The 23,434-nt window shown below is 40.3% G+C and overlaps 1 protein-coding gene across 1 annotated transcript in view; it reads right to left on the minus strand.

Annotated features, from left to right (window-relative positions):
• KLHL14 (kelch like family member 14) overlaps positions 1–23,434 on the minus strand; it is a 142,776-nt gene that overhangs the window by 78,094 nt on the left and 41,248 nt on the right. The window contains exon 3 of the mRNA XM_073631530.1: positions 20,185–20,306. Within this exon, the coding sequence (XP_073487631.1) occupies positions 20,185–20,306 (122 nt within the window). The remainder of the gene's footprint in view (positions 1–20,184; positions 20,307–23,434) is intronic.

The following is a 23,434-nucleotide window of genomic DNA, read 5'->3' on the forward strand; positions in this document are numbered from 1 at the left end:
TGGGAATCAAATCATTGGCTCAGGTTCACAGCACAAAATACATGAACATATACTGTAATTTGCCAATAAAGATTACATTTCCCACAAAATACAGGAGGCCTGGAAATAAGATTTTAACCAGATGTTACCTACAGTCCTTTATAAAATGTTCTCCACCAACCCAAACACATGCTGAAGATGCCACAAATACCCAGGTACTCTTGCATAACCTTTGGCCTAACATTACTGAATTTATTCACAAAATTGTGCATGTCTAATTGGATATGTAACCTGCAACATCCCTGCTCCAATACCTGCACCTAAATAACTCTACAAAAAGAACTTTACCAACTTCTTACTGATCCTTTCATGTCATTCCCTCCATAGCAGTTTCTACCCCTTCCCTTCTACACGCTAACATTCCCTACCCCCTACCTTTTTCTTTTATTAATACTGTACCTATCCGATACATTAATATTCAACATGAATCACAGATAATCCCTTACATAAAACTAAAAAAGCAAGCAGGAGGGGAAAATATGCAAGCCCACAACAAACAAAGAGAGTAATAGGTATCCCGTAAGCCGCACATCAAGTCAAAGCTTGCTGTGTTATAGTGAATGGCAATCTCAGCCTGGACCCCTGACAGGCCATGCTCCCATCCTCCGGAGCTTACACATTCCATCCACATTCCATTCCCATGAGTAAGCTCTGGTGGGTCCAGGCCCAGCTCTGGTGGGTGGAGTAAAATGTGTTGGGAGCGTGGCCTATCGGAGGTCCAGGCTGAGACTGCCATTCACTATCACACAGTAGGCTTTGATTTGATGTGCAGCTTCTAGGACACCTATTACTCTCTACCATTGCCTGGAGCATAGACAAGCATTCACAGCGGTGGGCGCAGGCCTTCATTTCCATACAGCCTGAGCGGCTCACACACATATCCTGGTTCGCACAACAAGTTGTCCTCATACACTTGGCTACTACTAAGATGATGGTTCACTGGAACGACCTTGGGTTCTACCAAATTACATGCAATGTACACAGGGCCAGGACAAGGGGTGGGCAGGAGGGACAGCTGCCCTGGGAACTGTGGTATCATGTGAGGTGGAGGGCACCACAAGGAGATTGGCAGGAGAGGGTTTGTGTTGAGAAGGGGAATTTAGGGGTAGCGGGGGTAAGAATTGTTCTAGGAGGGCCAATTTAGGGAGGTGTGTTAAGAGCTGTGATTTGGGGGGGATTTGTGTTGGGATGGGGGATGAGGGAAGAGGATGGGGGTGCTCTTTTGGCATATTCGCCCTGGGTTTTAGATAACCTTGTCCCACCACTGGATGTTAAGGCTATGTTGTGTTTGGAAATTTTCTACTATGCTTGTGCAATTCTTCTTATGCTCAACTTAAATAAAGAATTTGAAGAAGAACCATACTCAAAAACACCATCTGGACTTACCATAAGTGGCAAGATGTCTCCAAATGATGTAATTTGTATAAACTGATAATTTCGTTATCAGATAACTATTCCCCAGAAATATTGTAAATATGTGGCTGCTTAAATGCTGTTACCACTAATTACATAAACATAGAAAATGAATCCTTAAAAACAGTCACCACATTCTAATATTCTCTTTGTTTCTTTGATTACCAAAAATTCAAATGTACAATTCAATCTACACTGTTTTGTTAATTTGTAAAAAAAAATGCTCAAGACTGTATAGCTCTTCCTGTATACTGATATTGCAGTTCATATACCTAATGCTCTTTATTAATGTAATTTTCATTTAACAACAATTTTATTTATTTTTTTATTTAGACTACTTCTTTATGGCTCACTATTTCTTGTTGTGAAAAAATAAATAAATAAACGGATAGCATGGCTTTTAAAGCAGGGGTCCACCTATCTATCGTTTTTTTTTTTTTGAGTTCATTCACAAACTTTTCTTCTCAGCATTACATACTCACATATTGTGTGTAATATGTCCGCCTGTGTCAGATTTCGTCGGAAAGAATAACTTGCTGTATATTATTCACTGCAGGCGGTTTCCATCTTCATTGTGGGCATTTGAAGCCCACAAGCATTTATTTCCTGGATGTGGTGAATGCTGTGCTCCCAGCATTCACTGCTCGTTCCCGCACATGCTCAGTGGCATCCTGGGAAGCCTGAGACTAGCTCCCAGGAGTCTGGGAGAGGCTAGAAACACGCCTACTCCCACGGGAGGAGAACCAGGAAGTGCAAAGAAGAATAGAAAAATAAAAGGTAATTACGGCGATTTAAATTTTTTTAAACGGCATGTCAGCATCTAGGCAAGGAAGAGAATACATACAGATATTGTTCAAAATTTGGGTGGAACCCCGCTTTAACTATTATGCCATTTGTTCAAACAGAAACATTAAAATGTGAGATCAATTTATTTTATCCACCCTGGCTCTACAAATGATATTATCTATTTTCCTCCTGATACTCCATATCCAGAACAACTCCTACAGTGGTATATTAGTTATTTTGTGCAGCCAGCCAGGGCTGAGAGGGAAGTAACCGCTGTCACTGGATGTAATGATGTAATATTATGAGAATTTTCTGCTTGATACAGAGGTTTTATAAAAAAAGAGATCTGTTGACCTATACTGCAAATTAAGTTTCCAGAGGACGTTCACATATTCTTCAATGCAAAAGTACATTTTCCATGAAAATAGGACATCATTTGAATCCTTCACTTCTAAAACACCAAACAGCTTAATTTGGGTAATAAACAACAGTGACAGCTGACTTCTTTATATAAAAATAGATCTGTAAAGAAGCATATCATACTCTATGGGCATATGGAACAAAGGGTGGAAACATTTTAAATCAAAAATTAGCATTTTAGAGTTCTCTAGTTCCATTTTCAAGTCTCGGTTTCTGGTGATGACATACTTTGTATAAATCTCCTGTACTATGCACTGTGCACTACGCACTATGTGTGTTTCTGGGATGCTACCACCAACAGTGGTCCCAGTTGCTTCATTTGTTCCTACGGTATGGCAACTGTCCCACCTCGCCACTTCGTCCAATCAGAGAATGTTCTGCAATCATTGAGAAAATGCAAAGTGATTTCAGAATAGCACTTCTGCTAAGAGGGTGACCTCCTATATTCAGAATGCAGCAGGGCAGCTTCTCGGCACAGGACCTGGAAGCTGGTGGAGAACACTGTAATAGTGGTGTCTCCTACAGCGATTTCCAGTTTATGGAGGGATCTCACCGGTATGGTATATACATAGCTAGACTGGTCCAAGCTGGACCAATGCAACTATCTAAAAATATCTATACCTGGAGTTCTTCTTTAACCCCTTAATGAAGAGGGTAAAACAATTCCCAATGCCTAAACACAGTTTTGCAAGTTTGACATGTGTTAGAAAAACTGTGCATAACATTGCACCTGGTTAGTGTATCCAGATGAATTATTTTCATTTGATGGTAAATGGTAATGGATATCTCCTGATTTTATTTATTAGCAAAGGAAAACTGACATAAAATAGTAAAAGAATACAGTATAATTTTTTAAAATGTAGCTGTATATTTCTCGCTATTACCATAACCTACAGTACCTCAAAAGAACAACCCAAAACAGATTCTCCTACTTTTGATGATCACAGCTATACCACATATGCGTGTTATTTGTTGTCTATACCTGTAGTACAGCCCAGAAACAATGGCACACATTTTCCTTCTTTTTTTTTTTTGTCCTACTTAAAAACCCACTGACACTTACTGATATGGATACATTTTTTTTTAAATCCTTCCTAAAATACATTGACCCTGACCTTTGATCCTGACTCTGATCTTTGACCCTGGCCTTTCCCCTAACCCTGAACCAGATCAAACCCTTATCTATCTTTTTTTACACATGTTTTTTTTTGGTTTTGTGTACATTTTTCTCCTCTAGCAAGAGGAAAAATATATATTGTATCTTCTTCTCATTTCAAGAACAGAAAAAAAACACAGGGGTGGGCTGCACAGTGAGTGATCATTAGTACAGAACCTGAGGCTCTTTGTGTATACATATATATATGAATATATGCGGTCTCACGGAAGAAGACCCACTTCTGTGATACATGTGCACACGTGTGGGGAAGGGGTTATATAGAATTCACCAAAACCTCTGATTTGAACATGCCAATTACTGGTGACACACAATGGCACCCTGCTAATAGAAAGTAAATAAGATTTTTGCATACCTCTCAATCTGCTCTATAGTAATGTGATCTCGTTTCACATGTGCTTTACACAAAAGGGTTCTGAATTTAAAAGCAGGAATCATTATATACAATACATATTCCCATTTCAAGACCAAAATGCAATATGAACACCATGCACAGCACAAATAATTCAGAAATATTACTGAAAATGTTCTTCTCACTCACACCCATGGGTTTTAAGTTAAAATATACATATATTAAGATATACAATATCTGGTAACAAGCTCCTCCGATTAAAAAGAATATTAGTTCAATACCCCATTGCTTGACTTATGGCTATTATGTGGTCCATCTTGGCAACTGATGTGGTTCCTCAGTGACTCGGTGCTGAAGACAAAGGATTTGCTAATACATTTTCCATTTTTGTTTTTTCCAATATTGACAATGCTACCTCAAGATGCATGCTGTGCATTACTGTGGGCCATTTTAGGGTTTTATTCAGTGCCACAAAGTCATATTCATAAATCATATCACCATTCAACAGACACATTTACTTTGTAAAGCATATGTCATCTGACTATATGAAATTTCTTATCAACAATTACACTCTTGATCCTAACCCATTACTTTTTCAGCTAGTCAGTTTTCCATGATTTTAATGGTTTTCACTTTAAATGTGTAGCCACTCTGTCATAAGCAGGAGTGTCTATCCAAACTGTAGTCAGCTTACTCAAATTCATAGTTCAGATTTCTTAAGTTTCTCCTATGCTATGGTTACTGTGTGTCCTTCTACTGTCAGCAGGTTGCACTGCCACCTTTGGCAAAAGTATGAGAGCTACACCAACCAGAGGTATTACTATTTATATCTTCCTAGCCAACCAGTAGCAGTTTCCTTGCTAGTGATGCATGCTGGGAGAGAGTATAGATGGTCAGGGAGTGACCTTGGGAAGTCAGTTCTTCCCTGGTCCTCCTGCCTAAGGGAAGTGGCGTGTCTCTCTGCTGAAACTTCCCAGGCCTGTAGCCTGAGAGGGTGACCATGAGGCTGGGCAAAGGCCTGATGGTGATATAACAAATATGTAATTATATGTAAAAAAGAAATGAAGGCCTCAAAAATTCAAAATTAACGACAGATTGCAAAAGCTAGTGGGAAAAACCTCCAAAAATTCTTCAAATATATTAATAGAAAAAAGGTCAGGTCTGACCATGTAGGCTCGTTACAAAATAATCTAAAGTGGGTGACTGGGGACAAAGAGAAGACAAATTTATTAAATACCTTCTTCAGCTCTGTGTATACAAAGGAGCATAGGGGAGCTCATGTCCATAATGGGGATGGTATTGACACAGCCCTAAAAGGGTCCACAATGGCTCAAAACTGATATGGTCCAGAAATATTTAGACAGAATAAAGGTGAATAAAGCACCTGAACCAGATGGCATACACCCACTGATTCTAAAAGAACTGAGCTCTGTCATTTCAAAGCCATTGTTTCTACATTTTAGGGATCCTTTAATGACTGGAATAGTACCACTGGATTCGCGTAAGGCCAATGTGGTGCCTATATTTAAAAAAGAATCAAAGTCTCTACCAAGTAACTATAGACCTGCTAGTTTAACTTCTATATTTGTGAAGATACCAGAGAGTTTAATAAAAGACCACATAGATGATTTCTTGCTGGAAAAAAAGTATTTTAAGCAACATTCAGCATGGACTCATGAAATTTAGAAGTTGTCAGACAAATCTGGTTTCTTTTTATGGGGAGGTAAGTAAAACCTTAGAGGAGTTGCTGTGGATGTAGTATACTTGGATTTTGCAAAAGCATTTGACACAGTTTCCCACACATGGCTAATGTGTAAGGTAAAGTCAGCAGGCTTGGAAAACCTAGTTTTTAATGGATAGAAAACTGTCTAAAAGACCATATTCAGAGAGTAGTGGTTAATGATTCATATTATGAATGGTCTAGGGTTGTTAGTGGTGGGAGTCAGTGTTGGGACCCTTACTTTTTAATATATTTATAAATGATATTAAAAATACCATTTCAGCGTTTGCAGATGACACCAAGCTATGCAGTGGAATAACATCATTACAGGAGGTCTCCAACTTACAAGTTGACCTCAGTGCACTGTTTAATTGGGCAACTATTTCGCAGATGAGGTTTAATGTTGAGAAATTTAAAGTTATGCACTTGGGATGCAGTATATACTAGGGGGAGTACAACTGAGGGAATCAATGGTGGAGAAGGATCTGGGTGTGCTGGTAGATCATATGTTTAATACTAGCATACAATGTCAAGCTGCAGTTTACAAAGCAAGCAAAATCCTTTCTTGTATTAAGAGAGGTATGGACTCCAGAGAGAGAAAGAGATATCTTATTGCTCCTGTACAAATCATTAAGACCTCATCTGGAATATGCAGTTACGTTTTGGGGAACCAGTTCACAAAAAGGATATCAGGGAACTGGAGAAAGTGCAGAGAAGAGCAACTAAACTGATAAGAGGCATGGAGGAGCTCAGCTGTCAGGAATGATTAGTGGAACTGGTTTTATTCTCTCTTGAGAAGAGGAGATTAAGGCGGGATATGATCAACATGTATAAATACATATTTGGTCCAAATAGTTAACTTATTGTTGAGATTTTCACTTTAAGGTCATCACAGAAGACAAGAAAGCACTCTCTACATCTGGAGGAAAAGAGATTTAATCTCCAAATATAGAAAGGTTTCTTCACAGTAAGAGCTGTGAAAATATGGAATAGAGTCCCTCAAGAGCTGATTCTGTCCAGCTCAGTTGGCTACTTTAAAAAAGGCCTGAAATCTTTCCTAAATGTACATAATACAACTGCATACTAACATTTAAAGGTAAAGTTGATCCAGGTAATATCTGATTGCCTCTTGGGGGATCAGGAAGGAAGTTTTTCCCCTGCTGGAGCAAATTGGATCATGTTTTGCTTTTTTTTATTTTTTGCCTTTCTCTGGGTCGACTGTGGGTATAGGATTGTATATATAAGATTGTAACATTGTTTTCCCTTTTATTGGTTGAACTAGATGGACTTGTGTCTTTTTTTAACCAGAGTAACTATGTACAGTAAATATTGTAAAAAGTGCTTTACAGTCAGGGAATACAATCACAAACTGCAGTGGCAGTTTCATGATTCTCTCTCTGTGAAGACTGTAAGTACTTTTGTTCCCCTTTTTAGTCTTCTATTTCATGGGTGCCCTATGCCCTTACTCTCTGTCCCTGGAGCTTTGAGTGTGAGCAATAAACACCTTCTTGTTGCACTTTAAAGTGAATGAAGCCCATCTGTTCACGTCCTACTATTGCACAAGTAATCTACACCTTGAGGTGAAATGTCAGCTCACTCTGTCTCTAGGGGACCACCACGTCTCCAGGAGTTCAAGGAGCTGCTACAAATGAAAAAGTGAAGAACCCCTCCTGCCACTATATAATTATTTTTTGTACCCTCCTTTGTAGTCTGTTGACTGGAGCTCACATGGCTGCTAGTTGACAAGCAATTTAGAAAAAACAGGGATGGGTGTTGAGCTTTTGTTGAAAACAATACAAAGTGTAAATACTGTACATATGTGTGAACTCCCTTATCTGGCAGTAATTCTGTTCTGCCAGCGTAGTGCCCTTGTCCTAAACAGGGCTGCTAGTAAATTTAGTTGTGCTAGGTGGTAACTAGCCTGTCTAATTTGTAGTTTGATCAAATGAGTTTCTCCTAAGATTGAGTTGAACTGTGACTCTCTCTCTTCTGTCAATAGGTGGCACTCTTACCTTTGGCATTAGTATGATAGATTACAGTTAATTCAGGTTATGAGTGAATGTGTTTCTCAGCCAATCAGCAGGAGTTTCTTTGGCTGCTGAGGCTGCTGGGATAGTCTATTTATTTGGAGAGAGTCAGGTGATCGAGGTTCTTTCCACCCGGGCTGCGGCCTGGGTGGATGAATGTGGAACAGCAGTAGAGGTGTAGGCCTGAAGCCTGAGACCTAGCCACATGTAAAGGGGCTCAGCCCAAGGGAAGCCTGATCATTGCCAGGAAGCAAGGGAGAAGAAGTTGCCAGAAGCAGGTATTGAAGGGATGGAGTTTTGAAGGAGTACCAGAGCAGACTCTTCATCAGCCGGGGACTGTGAAGTGGTGGGAAAGCTTCAGGAGAGAACTCATCAAAGACGTACAGCGGGTAGCTGTGAGTAAAGCTTGAAGGAGTACAGTGGGTAGCTGTAAGTAAAGCTTGAAGAGAAGTACAGCGGGTAGCTGTGAGTAAAGCTTGAGGGTTCTAGCTGATAGCTGTGAGTCAGAGGAACCCAGCGGATAGCTGTGGGTGAAGCTTGAAGAATACAGCATGTAGCTGTGAATGAAGCTTGAGAAGTCCAGCAGGTAGCTGGGAGCTAAGCTTGAGGATCTACAGTGGGATACTGTGAGTTAAGCTTGAGGATCTACAGTGGGATACTGTGAGTGAAGTTGTTGCTATAGGAGACAGCAATTTCTACAAGATACAGATTGCTGCATTCAGCTTAAAGGCTTTTTTTCTGTATTGATGTCTGGCTAGTTCTAGTTTTGTCCAAGGAGTCTGCCAATTTGCTATTGCATTTGCCCAAGGGTGTTCTGTGCCCTACCCCTTTCTGCCCCTGTTCCTGTTAAGAGAAATAAAACTCCCATTGTTCTTTTTAAAAGTGACTGATGCCCAACTTTCCACCTTGCACAACACCCACCATGCCTAGTAACTTGCACCCTGAGGAGGAATGTCAGCTCTCCCTGACTCTGGGGGTCACCACTAGGCCTCTGGAGGTTGGGGAGACTACTACACCAGTTTTCTATATATACCCCACAAGAGACTATACAAAGTCCTGACTATTTACTTCACTCCACTACCCAGTCAAGAGACTGTGGGGTTGATTTACTAAAACTGGAGAGTGCAAAATCAGGTGCAGCTGTGCACACACCAATCAACTTTCAGTTTTTTTTTGTCAAAGCTTAATTGAACAAACTGAAGTTAGAAGCTGATTGGCTACCATGCACAGCTGCATCAGATGTTGCACTCTTTAGTTTTAGTAAATAAACCCCTGTGAGTTGATAGTAAAAGAGTAGCAGTTCACTAGTGGGGTAATCTTTGGACTCTTGCCTCATAAGCAGACAGTGGTACTGTTTAAAAATATATCTACACACTTTTACCAATATATCACCAATATATCACTGGATTAAGTGATGTTCTTTTTAATCCTGTTTTAAATATGCATTTTACCTGATAGCAGGTTGTAGCCTTTTTTAAGAAACATCCTTTAACAAAGGATGAAACACAAAATTTTGGCAATCTTTTGTCTTCTCTAGTCTGTCTTTTGCTACTATGAGTCGGTTTTATAGCACTACCCGGAAAAGGAAAAATTATGGAACAATTAAAACAAATGCCAAGGGTCAAATTTAACAAGCACTAAAGAGTTTATTAATTTTATCATAGATAAGTCCAAATCAGCAATGCAGCATGGATAATTTACCCGGATTTACAGAAACTGAGCTTAAAGAAAAATGAATGCAGAGTGGGGCTACAGAAACACCTGCCATAATATGCAAGTATGCACAGTATACTTGCAAATTGTGTCAAGCTTACCTCCAGGTTTACCTGGTTCTACAACTAGTGGTGCCATCTTCACCAAAGCTTCTTCTTCAGCCATAAGACACCACTGATGAAGTAACTCCGGCATATTCACAATGGAGTTGCACCATCCCATCACTCCACTCCACTCTTCAGCATTTTACAGATGCAGACAGTGTGCATTGTACCTCGAATGCACAGCAGGTAGCATAAATTAAACAGTAGCTTTTTGCTAGCACAAAAGGAAAGGAGTTTTTTTGGGCAGAACCTTTAACCTGAAAAATGCTGCATTTGAAATGCATGGGCATACCTGCTTCAGTACCATGTGCATTCTAATTTACTGTAATCATGCTCACTTTCCCTTCGTTTTTTGTTTTTTTTCGTTTTTTTTTTTTTTATAAAACATTAATGCTGGAAGTTTTTCTTAATTATGGTAAATTATTTAGACTTAGAAACTTTAAAATAATTTAAAATATTATTATTTCATTTTTAGTTTTAATTATTAAAAATGTTATCATTTTGCCTAAAATAGCTACATTTGAAATACTGTTTTCCTCCATGATGTTCACAATTTGATGTATTTATATAATTGTTAATATATATTATTTTAACCATACTTATCTGAAGGTTGGCAACTTTCATATGCCACAGTAAAAGTATACCTGTGCTTGTAATCTGGGAAAGTAATACAGAAATGTGAAAATATACCAATGCAATTGAGGTGTCATTTAAACTATGCGTTAATATACTGATGCTGTAAAACAATAACAACACATATATGCATGTATAAATGGGATACTAATGCACACATGCACATCAGTGGTGTGAAAATTAATTGATGTAACCAAATCATTTAAAATCATTTTGCAAAATTTTAAATGTATGTTATTGCTTCAAAGGCTAATGATTTGTACTACTTTTAATTCCAGTTAATAGCATTGAAACAATGGCGTGGGTTAACTAAAGGAATAGACGCTGTTCCCTTAGCAAAGTGAAAATTAGTAAATAAGGTTAAGAGAATAAGGTTCACTTTGAGTACCCAATCGTGTGTGAGGGAAATAAATAAAAGGATTTTGCCAGCATATGATTTATTGGTTGAAAGGAACCCACATCACAAATTTAGCCAAGATGTCGCCTGTAAAAGAAGAGGGAATATACTTACCTTTTCAGAGTCCTTTGTTTTAAAAAGCCACTGCAAATAGTTGACTGTTAAATGAGTTGCATACATACCCCCCCTCCGCTGTGGTTCCTCCTACTAACTTGTACGTCTTGAAGTGACTATGAGCCAGTGGGAGGATACGTAGCAGCCAGTAGGGGAACAAGTATTTTACATGGCCGGAAGTGCAGAATTCTTGCAATAGTGAGGAGGTTTGGTGTCTTTTCAATACATGGGCCTCTAGAAGGTAACAATGAGCACTCTCTCTTCTTTTACAGGTGAGCTATTGAATAAAAGTGACCATGTGACAGGGTTACATTAGTAACCCTGTCACATGGTCCCATTGCAATTATTGTGTACCTTGTAAGATTTGAAGAATGTGTTCATTGACAATTGTTCAGACTAGAGCATTTTCCACTTATGATCTGTTAATTTATCAACCAAATCTCTTGACATCCCATAGATCTTCCACCATGTTCAAGGCTTGTGCAAGGAAGCCAGCGTCATTTTGCCAGAGAAGCAGATTGAACACAGCCTCACACTTGCTGGCAGTCACATGAGTACATCAGGTTCCTAATAGTTGTGTTATCCATGTAGCATAGTTTATGTATACTCTTGGTTTCCAGGTCAGTGATTACTTAGATTTTGGGTGTTTCAGAGATGACATCTTTTGACGTAAAGAAAGATAAAATGAGCACTTGTTAGTGAAGTGTAACCTTCTGGGAATGTGAGAGTAAAATAAAGCATGTTACATAGCCATTGCTAAAAGTGTGTGGTCAGTGTGCCCACTGTCCCTGAGGTCCCAGTAACACCTAATTTTAAAGCTACTAAATGTCTGTGGTTTTTCTCCATCCATGTGTGTAGTCAGGGGACATTGGCTGCTCATTAATCAGCAGACCATGGCCAAGCAGACTAGAGATATGAAATGTTGTTATATTACACTGTCTAATACAACCTTTAGCTTCACTAATATAATTGCTTGTCATAAAAAGAAGAGTGAATTGCATTAATTCCCATATCACATATGTTTCTACCATTTTATATATAACCTCCCTTTTTGGATCAGTTCTATTTAGTATAGATATTTCAGCGGTTTTATCTAGTTGATGAGTGTCCTCTATTTAGGCATCACATTTTGTGAGCTGCAGTCCCTGTTCATTCCTATGGAAGGGTCCATACTAGTACTCGAAAGTGGGAGGGCTTGGCCAGGACTGTTTTTGAGAAAAGGCTATGTGGCACCAAGCAGGATCAAACATTGAGTATATCTGTGGTTAAGTTGCAGGAAACATGGAGAATTCACCACAGGGAAGGTCAATGAAGGACAATTTCACTGAAATCAAAGTTTCTCTTTAGGTTGATAGATTTTAGGCTAAGATTTAAAGAAGACTATCACTCAAGAAATTCAGTTCCCACCATCCCAATCTCCTCCCAAATTCCACAACTTAAAAAAATGTTTTTATTTCCCTTTGTCAACCCACTCCCTGCCGCCATTCTCACCTAGGCAAGATTGATGTGAAGCCTCCCTCTGCAGCCTCCTGTAATACCAACATTACCTATTCCAGGAGGCTGTGAGAGGCTTCCCTACAGCACCAGACAAATCATCATTCATCTGGCACTGTGTCATCATTAGGCCAGCTGTAAGATCCCAATAGAGAAATCTGGCTCCTGAAGTAAACAAAGATAATAGAGCAGAATAAAAATGAGGGAAAGTCAGAAGAGGACTGGCAACTTTTGGCCTGGAAGGCAAACACAACCAACGGGCAGAAATTGCTTCCTTGTAGCCTAAACAAAGTGCACCAGAGATTGGTGGCCATGTTGAATTTTGGGTGTTGTTTTAAAGAACATGGTAGAATATATTATATATATATAACACTAGGGGAATTGTACTTTTAGTGATGAATTGTAAACAAATAAATATTTATGAGGTGAACAAGATGACTGCTGCTTTGTGAAAATGGTATGAACTCACCGAAATAAAATACTAAGTAAATACATATTGAGAAATATTAAGTGAAAAATAGTCTGATATCGCAAGTGATTGAATGGTGAACAAATATTCAATAACAATAAACCTGTGAAGAAAAATTTAACATAAAAATCCTTCCAGCCTCATTGAATAAATAAAGTCTTTGCATGAAAAGTTAATTTTCAAATGAGGAATCTGGATTTAGAGACACCCTGTGAGATATCCTCCATAAAGAAGCACTGTGAATCCACCACCATATAGATTGGAGGCTTACCAGCTAGACAAGCTGTGGAAGCTTGTGGCCTATACCCGACCTGGGCCTTTGGGTCCTCCTCACACCTCTGATGGCCACAAATATGCCATCAATGGGTAAGCAATGAGTCTATATGTGAAAAACAAAAAAGGTTCGCCATGCGTAAAACCAAATGGTTTTTTTTTTAATAAAAAATCTTTTAGACACACGTAAACTAAAAAATAATGCACTAAAATTCATAGTAAGCTGGCCGGCAAAAGATACAAAGCACGACAGCGTGGTGACGTCAGAACGTCGCTCCTCCTTGGTTTTATGCATGGTGAACCTTTTTTGCTTTTCACATATGGGCTCATTGCAAAGACTTTATCTATTCAATGAGGCTGCAATGATTTTTATGTTAATTTTTTCTTCACAGGTTTATTGTTAATGAATATTTGTTCACCATTCAATCACTTGCTATGTCGGACTATTTTTCACTTAATATTTCTCAGTATTTTTTTTGTGCTCATTGGATCACATCCTACCTATGCCGTTTTTTCTTTGCAGGTTAATTGCAATCATTATTACCATATGTGGCACATGTTTGTTCACCTCACTGTGTATACCTTTCCTTTTTGTAGCGCAGCTCCTTTTTTTCTTTATTTCCAGTTTGGTGTGTATTTCACTTTGAGTTGCAGCTTTATTATATTTGATGTTTACCAGCTTTTGTTTATGTTTTAAATTATCTGTATTGTTCATCTTTCTTTAACAAGTAAACCCAACACATTTTACAGTTTTGCATGCTTCCAGCATTGACCTCCTTTGCATTTCTCTGCAATGGGTCACAAAACATTTCAGACCTGCAAAGGAAATCAGTGCTATCCCAGATCTGAACAATGAGCTATAAAATGCCCAGCTAGCTGTCGCTGACTGCCAGTCCTGCTGTAATGGTGATCAAAATGGGGAAGTATCTCCGATCAGGGCCACAAGTCCAAATGATATTTTCTGTAACAGCCTGGGAAGAAAATATCCCTGACCTCCATCACAGTACTCCCCCTGCGTGTATAGTAAGGATATAAGCACCAGTGTCAAATAGATACCTGTGACAAAAAGTTCAGTCATGTACAATTTATTGTTGCTGAAGTGTCTGTGTTACAAAAACGTTGCTCTGATGCTCCTGTGCCATATTTCAAAAGCCAGACATTGATATGATGGCATTATTGGCTGGTAGATAGACTCCACTCATTCTCAGTTCATGACACTCTGAATATGTAAAAATATATTTCAAGGTGTTGATCCAGTGTGTCACTTAAAACAGATTTGCCTTCTTGATGCTCTTTTCTACCTTACCCTCATGCTTTATGTACAGGATTCAGCCAGCAGTGTGACAGCTGCCTCATTTTCATTAATCAAATGGCCAGGTCTTATTAATGACTCATTATAAAACCATCATTAACCCCTGATAATATACTACACAAATGAAAACAGTATATAAATGTATTTGGTTTATATCTAAATAAGTGGGAGACCACAGGGAGCTTGGCGGCCGCAGTGTTTTATACATTTTAATAGGGTTTTACCACCCTAAACAAATATTTGGTTATCAAAATATTTCCTCTCTCAGGAAAAAAGTTTAATGATCCATGAGTTTTGTGGATTTTTTTGTCGTTCAAGTCAAGCCAATCTTTAAAAATCTATTCAACATTTGACACATAATGGTAAAATATAGAATAAAGGGGAATATTTTTTAGTGAGAACTAGCAATTTTATGAAAACTAGAACTAGAACATAGTTGATATGGATCATCCTGCTAATATTCTTTTGTGATAGTTTAAAAAGCCCACTACAGCGCTGGGTTTTTTTTAGATATGGGGAAACTTGAGTTGTTACCACTAGCACTAGTTATTCGGCTAGTTACAAAATAACTCCATCAATGACATTTCTACAGTAGTGAGGGAAAAATATTTTGAGTTAACAAGTTGTCCTACATAACCCTTAAAGGAGAGGTATGGAGTTTTTTGGGGTTTTTTTTCAGAATCATACTTACGTAGGTGGATGCAGCATCATTTCAGTGCTGCATCTGTACCCTGCCGGCTCTAACGCTGAAAACTAAGCAATAAACACCGCCGATCACTTGGTTGTCAGGGCTTCATGAGCAGAGAACTGTTGACTGTCAGTCACCGGCTCTCTGCTCTGCCCCCTCCTCGCTCACTGGAGTACTTGGCCGTGGAGGGAGTGAGAGAAGCTGGCACAGGCTCTCAGCGGCTTGCTGAGAGGCTGAGCCAACTGTTGGTGCAGGCTGCTGGGTCGATCCCGACTGTATAGTTGGGATCAATCCAGTGCCTGGACTAGCTGGGTGATGTCAGCCGATAGCAGGCTTTAGCTAAAACTGGGTCACAGGACTGCAGAACAAACTGAGAGGCTGAGCCGGGTGCTGGTCCAGGCATATGGGCAGATTCTGACTTCATTGTCGCGATCTTGCCTGAACCTGGACCGTCTCTGTGACTTCAGCCCGCTGTCTGCTGAAAATAGGTCACAGGAGGGCAGCATGAACTGCACTCCTGTTATCCATGAGGAAGTACAGCCAAACAAGCTTCATATCTTTGACTATGGTGAGATTGCTGTTACTTTTCCAATGTTCAAAAACACCCTAATTTTATATAACTTTTTTTCTTGGTTTTGTTATTCTTGATTAATATAATAAATAGCTGGTATTGATTTGATATACCCAAGATTATTTCCTGTATTTTGAATGACAATCTAGTTCCAAGATCAGAGCTCCCCTTTTCATTTTAGTATGAAATTAAACCTACTGGTAACATGTATCGTGGATGGAGAAATCATAGGTGCAGAAACTACATAATATGAAGACTATTTTCCTTGCAGCATTCCAGCGAGAAACTTAGAGGGTGCCTGTCAGGATAGAAATATAGGAGCTGTCATTGCTGACTTGTTTTAAAGTTGCTTCCAGGTTGTTTGGGGCCAGGAATTCCCCAGGCAGAAAATGGAGAATAACTATAACAGTTCAGGAGCAAGCACTTTTAACAGGTCAGCAATGGCAGCTTCCATAATTTCATCCCTAAAGGTTCCTCTTAATGGAAGGGTCCCCATTACTTTCCAAGTTCCGATGGAAGTGCAGAGTTTCCAATGCCATATGTTCTGTCAATTGTGTAGCATGGCCAAGAATATATGAAAATGAAATCTTCAGAAATTAAAGTGAAGTGCAGAGAGAGGCATGGCTTGAGACATTTTTAGACATTGCTGCTTTAAATTCAAAGCTAAGAAATCTGTGTATTTTTTAATATACACACAACTGACAAGTAATCAAACTATGAATATTAACCATTGATAAGATCTATGCATTGCACACCCGAAGTAGAATATGATTAAAAACATGACCAGTTGATCCCATACATACAAATATTATGGAGATCATTTATTTAAAGAGAGATGGGTATATATCCAAAGTGACCAGCAAGAGTTTAGCTTTCATGACTTCATAGTCAGGATATAAAAAAGATGATTTGATTGCTTGCAATGATACAGTTCTCTCACCAAGAAATACATGTATTGAGAGATCTCCTTTTGGCTATTACTTGTACAGAGCCATGTATTTCTGACTCTCGTGCTCTATGCTTTTTTGTGGCACATGCATGATTAAATGTTGTTTTATTTTTTACGAAGAAGAAGAAATAATTGCTAGACAATCCTGAGATTTTACCAAATCTGTGCATGATTACGAGCACTTTCATGTTCCAGTGATTAGCATAATGTGTTCCCATACACATTATACTGCCCAAGTGTTGGGCAGTATAATGCAATATGAGTTGCTTATGTATATTAAAGAAGAATTCTGAACTAAACACAAAAATTCTAGTTTCTAAAGGGGGAACTGATTTTTTTTCAGTTTCTGAGGCTGAGAGAGTTGCTTATATGTACATTAACACATCTAATCAGACAAGCAGAATTTGTTTAATTAATAGTATGGATCCTGTGCTCTTCCAAAGCCTTCAACCTTCCTAGAACATGTATAAAGCTGCTAGGCACAAACTCACTCCTAAAATTGTGCAGTCCCCAATGTGTGAATACCAAATCAATCAATCAATAAGTGCCACCCTGTCAAATATTTTAACACTTGATGCCTCAATAATCAGTAAAAACATTAAATAGCAATGAACATAAATAAACATGTGTCAATATCCATGAACACAATATGTGAATAGTAAATAAATTAGAAAAACAATAATCAGTCGTGCTCTTTTTTGTGCAAATAAATACAATAAAGCTGATGTCCAGGTTTACTTTGACTTCAAAAAGTTTGTTTGGGCCAAGCTGTCCCAAACAAACTATTTTCTTCACTAAGACCCTTTTCACACTGAAGCGCCACTATAACAGTGCTAAAGCGCCGGTCGTTTTTGCGGTGCTTTAGCGGCGATTTTGCAGCACTTTTCTGGCGCCAGCGGTGTGTTTTCTTTTTAAGGTCACGTGACAAGGTGACCTTAAAAAAATCCAAAAGACACCCATTTTGCGGCGCTTTCAATGCTCTTTTAAGGCGCTTCGAAAGCCTAGCCCAGTCATTTCAATGGGCAGGGGCGTTTTTGGAGCGTTTTTTACAGTTCTCCGAACCTGTCGCAAAGATGCTGCTTGCAGGACTTTTTCTGACGTCCCGCACACGCACTGCCCAAGTGGGAAAGCACTCAAGCAAATGAATGGGAGACAGTTTTCAGGCGCTTTTAAGGCACTATTTCTAGCGCTAAAATGCCTGCAAACTGCCTCAATGTGAAAGGGGTCTAACATGTGCACTCATTCGGCATGCTATATAAAGGACATGTAGGCTCAGCTACATACAGAATACAGGACTGTGTTCCGGGTGTGAGACGAGACCTTCCTGAGCGTCGCTCTGAGCGGTGCTCAGCCATTCAAAGGCAGCTTTCTATTCTATTAATGAATAGAAAGCTTGCTCTGTTTAGCCAAGTCAGAGATCATGACGTCATCATCCACCACCCTCCGACTCCAGAGAAAGTGTTATATTTATTAACAGAATACAAAGCAGCCTATTAATGGATAAGTGCGGCTAAGGTCTCGTTTCACACCCAAAACACAGTACTGTTTACTGTATATAGCAAAGGCTACATACTGTTTACACAGTGTGCCCAGTGGGCGCACATGTTAGTGAAAGTAAACCTGGACATCAGCTTTAATTAAAAGAGTGACAGCAACTTTTATCAATCAGTTCCATAACAAGTCCATGTGAGCAAATCTTCAATCTCCCACTATGTTATCCATGTGGGAGGAGCACGTGGTGCACCTCCCCCCAAGATCACCACGTGCTCCTCAGGTGAAGCACCCATGAGGTTTATTTGACAGCTTAGATGATTAAATTGGTTTAACACAGCCTGAACCTCATCAGTCTGTTTCTGCACTTTTACTGTCCATTCACAGTCTGGGGGCCAGGAGGTAAACGGTGACTGAGCTGTTTTGCTTATGTGCAAATTGTCGACCAAATTTTAAAAAAGAATAATCTACTAGACTGCAGTATATCTAAGTTATTGCTCTCACAGCTCCACTCTGGGCCGCCTGGCTTTGTGTCTCCCCGGTACACAGACCTGGGCTCCTTCTCTTACCTCATTTTTTTGTCCTGCTGTAGGACCAGTGGAAGTCAGTGCAAGCCATGTGCTTTCTGTGCCTACCTCACAAATGAATCACCATGACTAACACATGAAGCACATGAAGGAAAATGTTACTGGTTTATGGTAAGAGTTTTCTGGTCTTGACTCAGACCTGCTCAGCCACATGTGAGCGGCTAGCTGTGGCCACCAAGCCCTGTACAGTTCAATGACTGGTCGGCAATGGCTGGTGGTATCCCTGCCTGTCTGCAGGGCTAACGATTACCTGCGGTGATCACTGCTGGACACACAGCTAATCGCCGACCCTGCAGACAGCCACAGATAGCTGGAGCCATTGTGGACTTGCTATGTACAGGGCTCGGTGGCCACAGCTTGCCATTCACAGATTCCTGCCACTGTCATTCACACCCGTGCTAGTTGCTCGTGTGAATGTAGCCTAATGAATTTGGGGTGAATTTCTTTTACGGTTTGTAAGTAATGTTTTACAAATAAACACTTAATAGAAGTAAACAGATTCCCAAAGCAATATGGGTTAGCTATAAAGACAGCAATGCAGTAGTTGCTTGCCTTGACACCTACTTTGCCTAATTGAAACCTAGTGCAGATCCATCCAGTAAGAAATTAATCGTTCCTCCAATTCATTCACTTGTGTTTGTAAATTTCAAATTCAGTTATTCAGCACTGTAAACCACAGGCTTTCTAGGCCCTATTCACACCTAAGCATTTTGTAGGCTTGAAGCCTGAAGCTACAAAACGCTGGAGGGAAAAAAATCAATTATGCTCTATGGAGATGGTTCACATCTCTACTCCAAAATGCCAGAAGCCAAACTCCTGAAGTTTAAAAAAGTTCTGGAGCTTTTTTTGTAGCTCAGGTTTGGGTGTTTTTCTTCTTTTTACATTGGTGCCCTTTTGACCTGTACAAAAATGCGGCAAAAACGCGGTAATACGCAGCAAAATCGCAGGAAAATTGTGTGACTTTCTGCATGAAAACGATACGCTCAGGTGTGAATGCAGCCTTACAATAAACTTGCTACGAAGACAGGGAAAGCCTTACATTCCACTGGCAGTACAGAAGACTACATAATATTTATTATTTTTATTTTCAATATATATGTATGCAATATTTTTTCAATGCTGATCATAATGAAAAAAAAAAATATATATATAGTAATGCACTATAGTGTACATAAATCAAAGCATTTTTCTAGATTTTAGAAATCTCAATCTAAATATGTTACAGGGTTGATTTACTAAAACTGGAGAGTGCAAAATTGTATGCAGCTCTTTATAGAAACCAATCAGATTCCAGTTTTTTTTGTCAAAGCTTATTTGAACAAGCTATAGTTAGAAGCTGATTGGCTACCATGCACAGCTGCACCAGATTTTGTATTCTATATAGTGGAGTTCTTTAATGACAATGCAATTGTAAATCACACAAAAAAAGAGACATGGATTAATTTCTATTTTACTTACTTGTGAGTATTTTCCATGTCTTCTTTTCATCATCATAGTATTGAACCAAGTTGCTGGGCAATCTGTCTGGTCCAGGAGGCAGTCCTCCGACTAATAACAACATCTTCTTGTTGGATCGAATTCTTCACCCGAAACAGGAAAGAAGAAAAATGAACCTTGTCATATCTCAAGCATGCTGGCGCCCAGCTGTAATCTGTTTTAATGGGTCTTGCATCTGCCCATAATCATGTCACAATAAGTTTGAGGTAAGAGAAGAGCAGGAAAGTGCTCATAAAAGACTGCACATCACTTTCTGAAAAAAAAAGAAAAATAAGCTCCTCTTTTGCCATTTGTTTAAGGTTCCTTCCAGGATTGCTTTTTTTTTTCACCTATTATCCTTATAAATCATTGCTCTCTACAGCTGAGCACTCATGAAATGCCCTGCAGTTGTGATAAGGTTAGGCATTAAAGTTACACATCAAAAATCATATTAGTCAAATCATTATTATAAGTCGTTTTACACCTACAGAACCTTGAGAAATGATAAAGGTTATATGCAGAGACAGGAGACAAAGTTCTGACGACACTCTCCTTCTGTACATATATATGTGACTACATTAATTAGCTGCTAAATTGTGCTGGCCACACACTATGCGATGTTTACAAGTTGTGCGGTTTATTTACTAGAGGAGTATGAGCCATTCACTTTACAATGGAATCTTCACTTAGCTTAGTGAATGAGGTGATGCTTTTTTTTCACTTGCATGTGATTGGGTATTCTTTGCAAAGTGAATTTTCACCATATCCACGAAGCTTAACGAAACTTACCTCTTGGCATAATTTGCTTTGTTTTAGGGGTTTTTACTTGGCATTAGAAGTTTTTTCTGCATGAGCTTTTTTTTTAATTCATCAAAACTTTGTTCATTTTGGAATAAAAGTAATAGGTTCACTAGTACCCAGGTCCAATTAAGAGCATAATAGGCCCCCGGGCAATACAGCGCACTGGGGCCCTGTCTACACAATTACACATGAGAATAAAAATGCAAATTATCAATAAGGCTATATTTCTTGGTACTTCCAACAAAATCAGTGTTTAAACATTAACACAACGTTTGGACAATATAACACGAGTTTGATGGGCACAGTGGCAGAGTTTGATGAGCACTGTGGCAGAGTTTGAAGGGCACAGTGGCTGCTTTTGATGGGCACAGTGGCTGTGTTTGATGGGCACAGTGGCTGCGTTTGATGGGCACAGTGGCTGTTTGATGAGCACAGTGGCTGTGTTTGATGGGCACAATGGCTGCGTTTGATGGGCACAGTGGCTGTTTGATGGGCACAGTGGCTGTGTTTGATGGGCACAGTGGCTGCGTTTGATGGGCACAGTGGCTGTTTGATGGGCACAGTGGCTGCTTTTGATGGGCACAGCGGCTGTGTTTGATGGGCACAGTGGCAGCTTTTGAGGGGCACAGACAGTGGCTGTGTGTGATGCACAACTTGAACTTAAGTAGACAGTGTCAGACTTACTTGAGGCCGCCGGCCTGGTGCAGTACAGTGTGTCACTCACAGCAGCAAGGCAGTGCCAGCTATCAAGGGCTGTCTTTCTGGTCCACTCCCTCTCCACGCTGTCTCAAGAACATCGCAGAGGTGGGCGGAGCTTGTTCACTAGCAGCTGGGGTGGCCGCGGGGTGCTATGAATGCTGGGGCGGCCGCGGCCTCTGACTGACGGCACTGGTTGCTAGCTAGACGCCAGGCGGCCGGCGATTCTAGCAATTGAGCAACCAGTGCAGTCAGTCAACTAAAGCAGCAGATTGCATCGCTGAGGATCGGCCCTGGATGGGGCCCTCCAGACAAGTGGGGCCCCCGGGCAACTGCCCAGCGCGCCCAGTGGAAAAAAGGGCCCTGCTAGTACCCATCCCCTGCTGCTAATACTTACCTATCTTCCCTTCCTCTTCCTCCCACAGTACAACATTGGGTGCCTAAGAGGCCATCTACCAGGCTTGAGTGCTGTCACTTGGAGGCATGGTACTTAGCCTTGTGTAAGCTCCAACCAACTGAACTAGGAGCTTTCATGTGACTTTTATTCACTTGGCACTTGTGGAAGGTAGGTATGAACAGCAGATTGGAGGAGTAGGCCATTAGAGGGACCTGTAAGGCCCCTTTCACATGGCTGGTTTGTTGTGGCCGCCGGATTCCTGGGGATTCTTGCTGCTGGAATGTCCGGTTTATGCGATCACATTACTGCTTATCGCATGTAGCCGCACCCAGTGATTAGCTGTGGTCGGGACAGAAGTCTGAGTCCGGATGCAATCAGGCAGGGACTTCTGTCCTGTACAGCAGCTAAGCTCACTGTGTGCGGCTACATGTGATCAGCAGCTCCCACTGTCAACCCGCCATTATTTTAACCGCTTGGCGTCAACAGCTTTCAAATATGCGGCCTCCCAGTGGGTGGGCCTTGGCGCTGAGTGGCCGCATGTTTGCGTGCAATATTGTAAAAACAGCTGTGCCGAGAGCACGTTCTATAAGCTTCCGGCGGCTAACAGAAAGTTACCAATCGCTACTTGCGATCGGGAGCTTTCCAATCATGTGACCATCGTGACAGCCAATCACGGCTAAATCCTGCCTCCCAGGATCTGAATCCCCTTAAAGGAGGTGCCGGTGCCAAGAGGTTAAATGGGCTGAACAGCCGCTGCTGATGGCATAACCTGGTCCTTCTAGCAGCAAGAATCTGCACATTCTTGTCATAGGAATACGACAACTGCAACAAACCATCCATATGAAATGTGAAAGGGGCCCTACCTTTCCATAAGTTGACAGGCTAAAATATGAACCTACATAATAAAAAATGACAAACACATAAAATGTAATATTAGGGCAAGTCCTAAGCTGGTCACAGACACAAAGATATGGCTTCCACACTAGGCTGATATGTGCTGGCTGTACCATGCTGTACCATGTACTTGTATGAACTTGTGTCTTTGTATTGCTTCCTTTATGTGAAATCCCTGGTATTCCTGTTCATCCCTCTGCTTTCCTATTAAAAATTGACCGCACTAAGCAGGAGAACTGACCACACTAAGCAGGAGAGCACACCATGGTCAGTTCTGGAGCTGTGCTGGGAACTCAGTGTACACTCCTCCAACGATCAGACTTGTCCTGACACGCCCCTGCTGCACATCCATACACTGGCAAGCTCAGTGTGCTGCTGCTTCTCCTCCCCCCAGCTCTTCTGCAGCTGAGAAGAGAGGGAATTTGACCACTTATAAAAATACAA

This window comes from Aquarana catesbeiana, linkage group LG05 (genome assembly GCF_042186555.1).
Source record: "Aquarana catesbeiana isolate 2022-GZ linkage group LG05, ASM4218655v1, whole genome shotgun sequence".
In the NCBI taxonomy this organism is placed as follows: domain Eukaryota; kingdom Metazoa; phylum Chordata; class Amphibia; order Anura; family Ranidae; genus Aquarana; species Aquarana catesbeiana.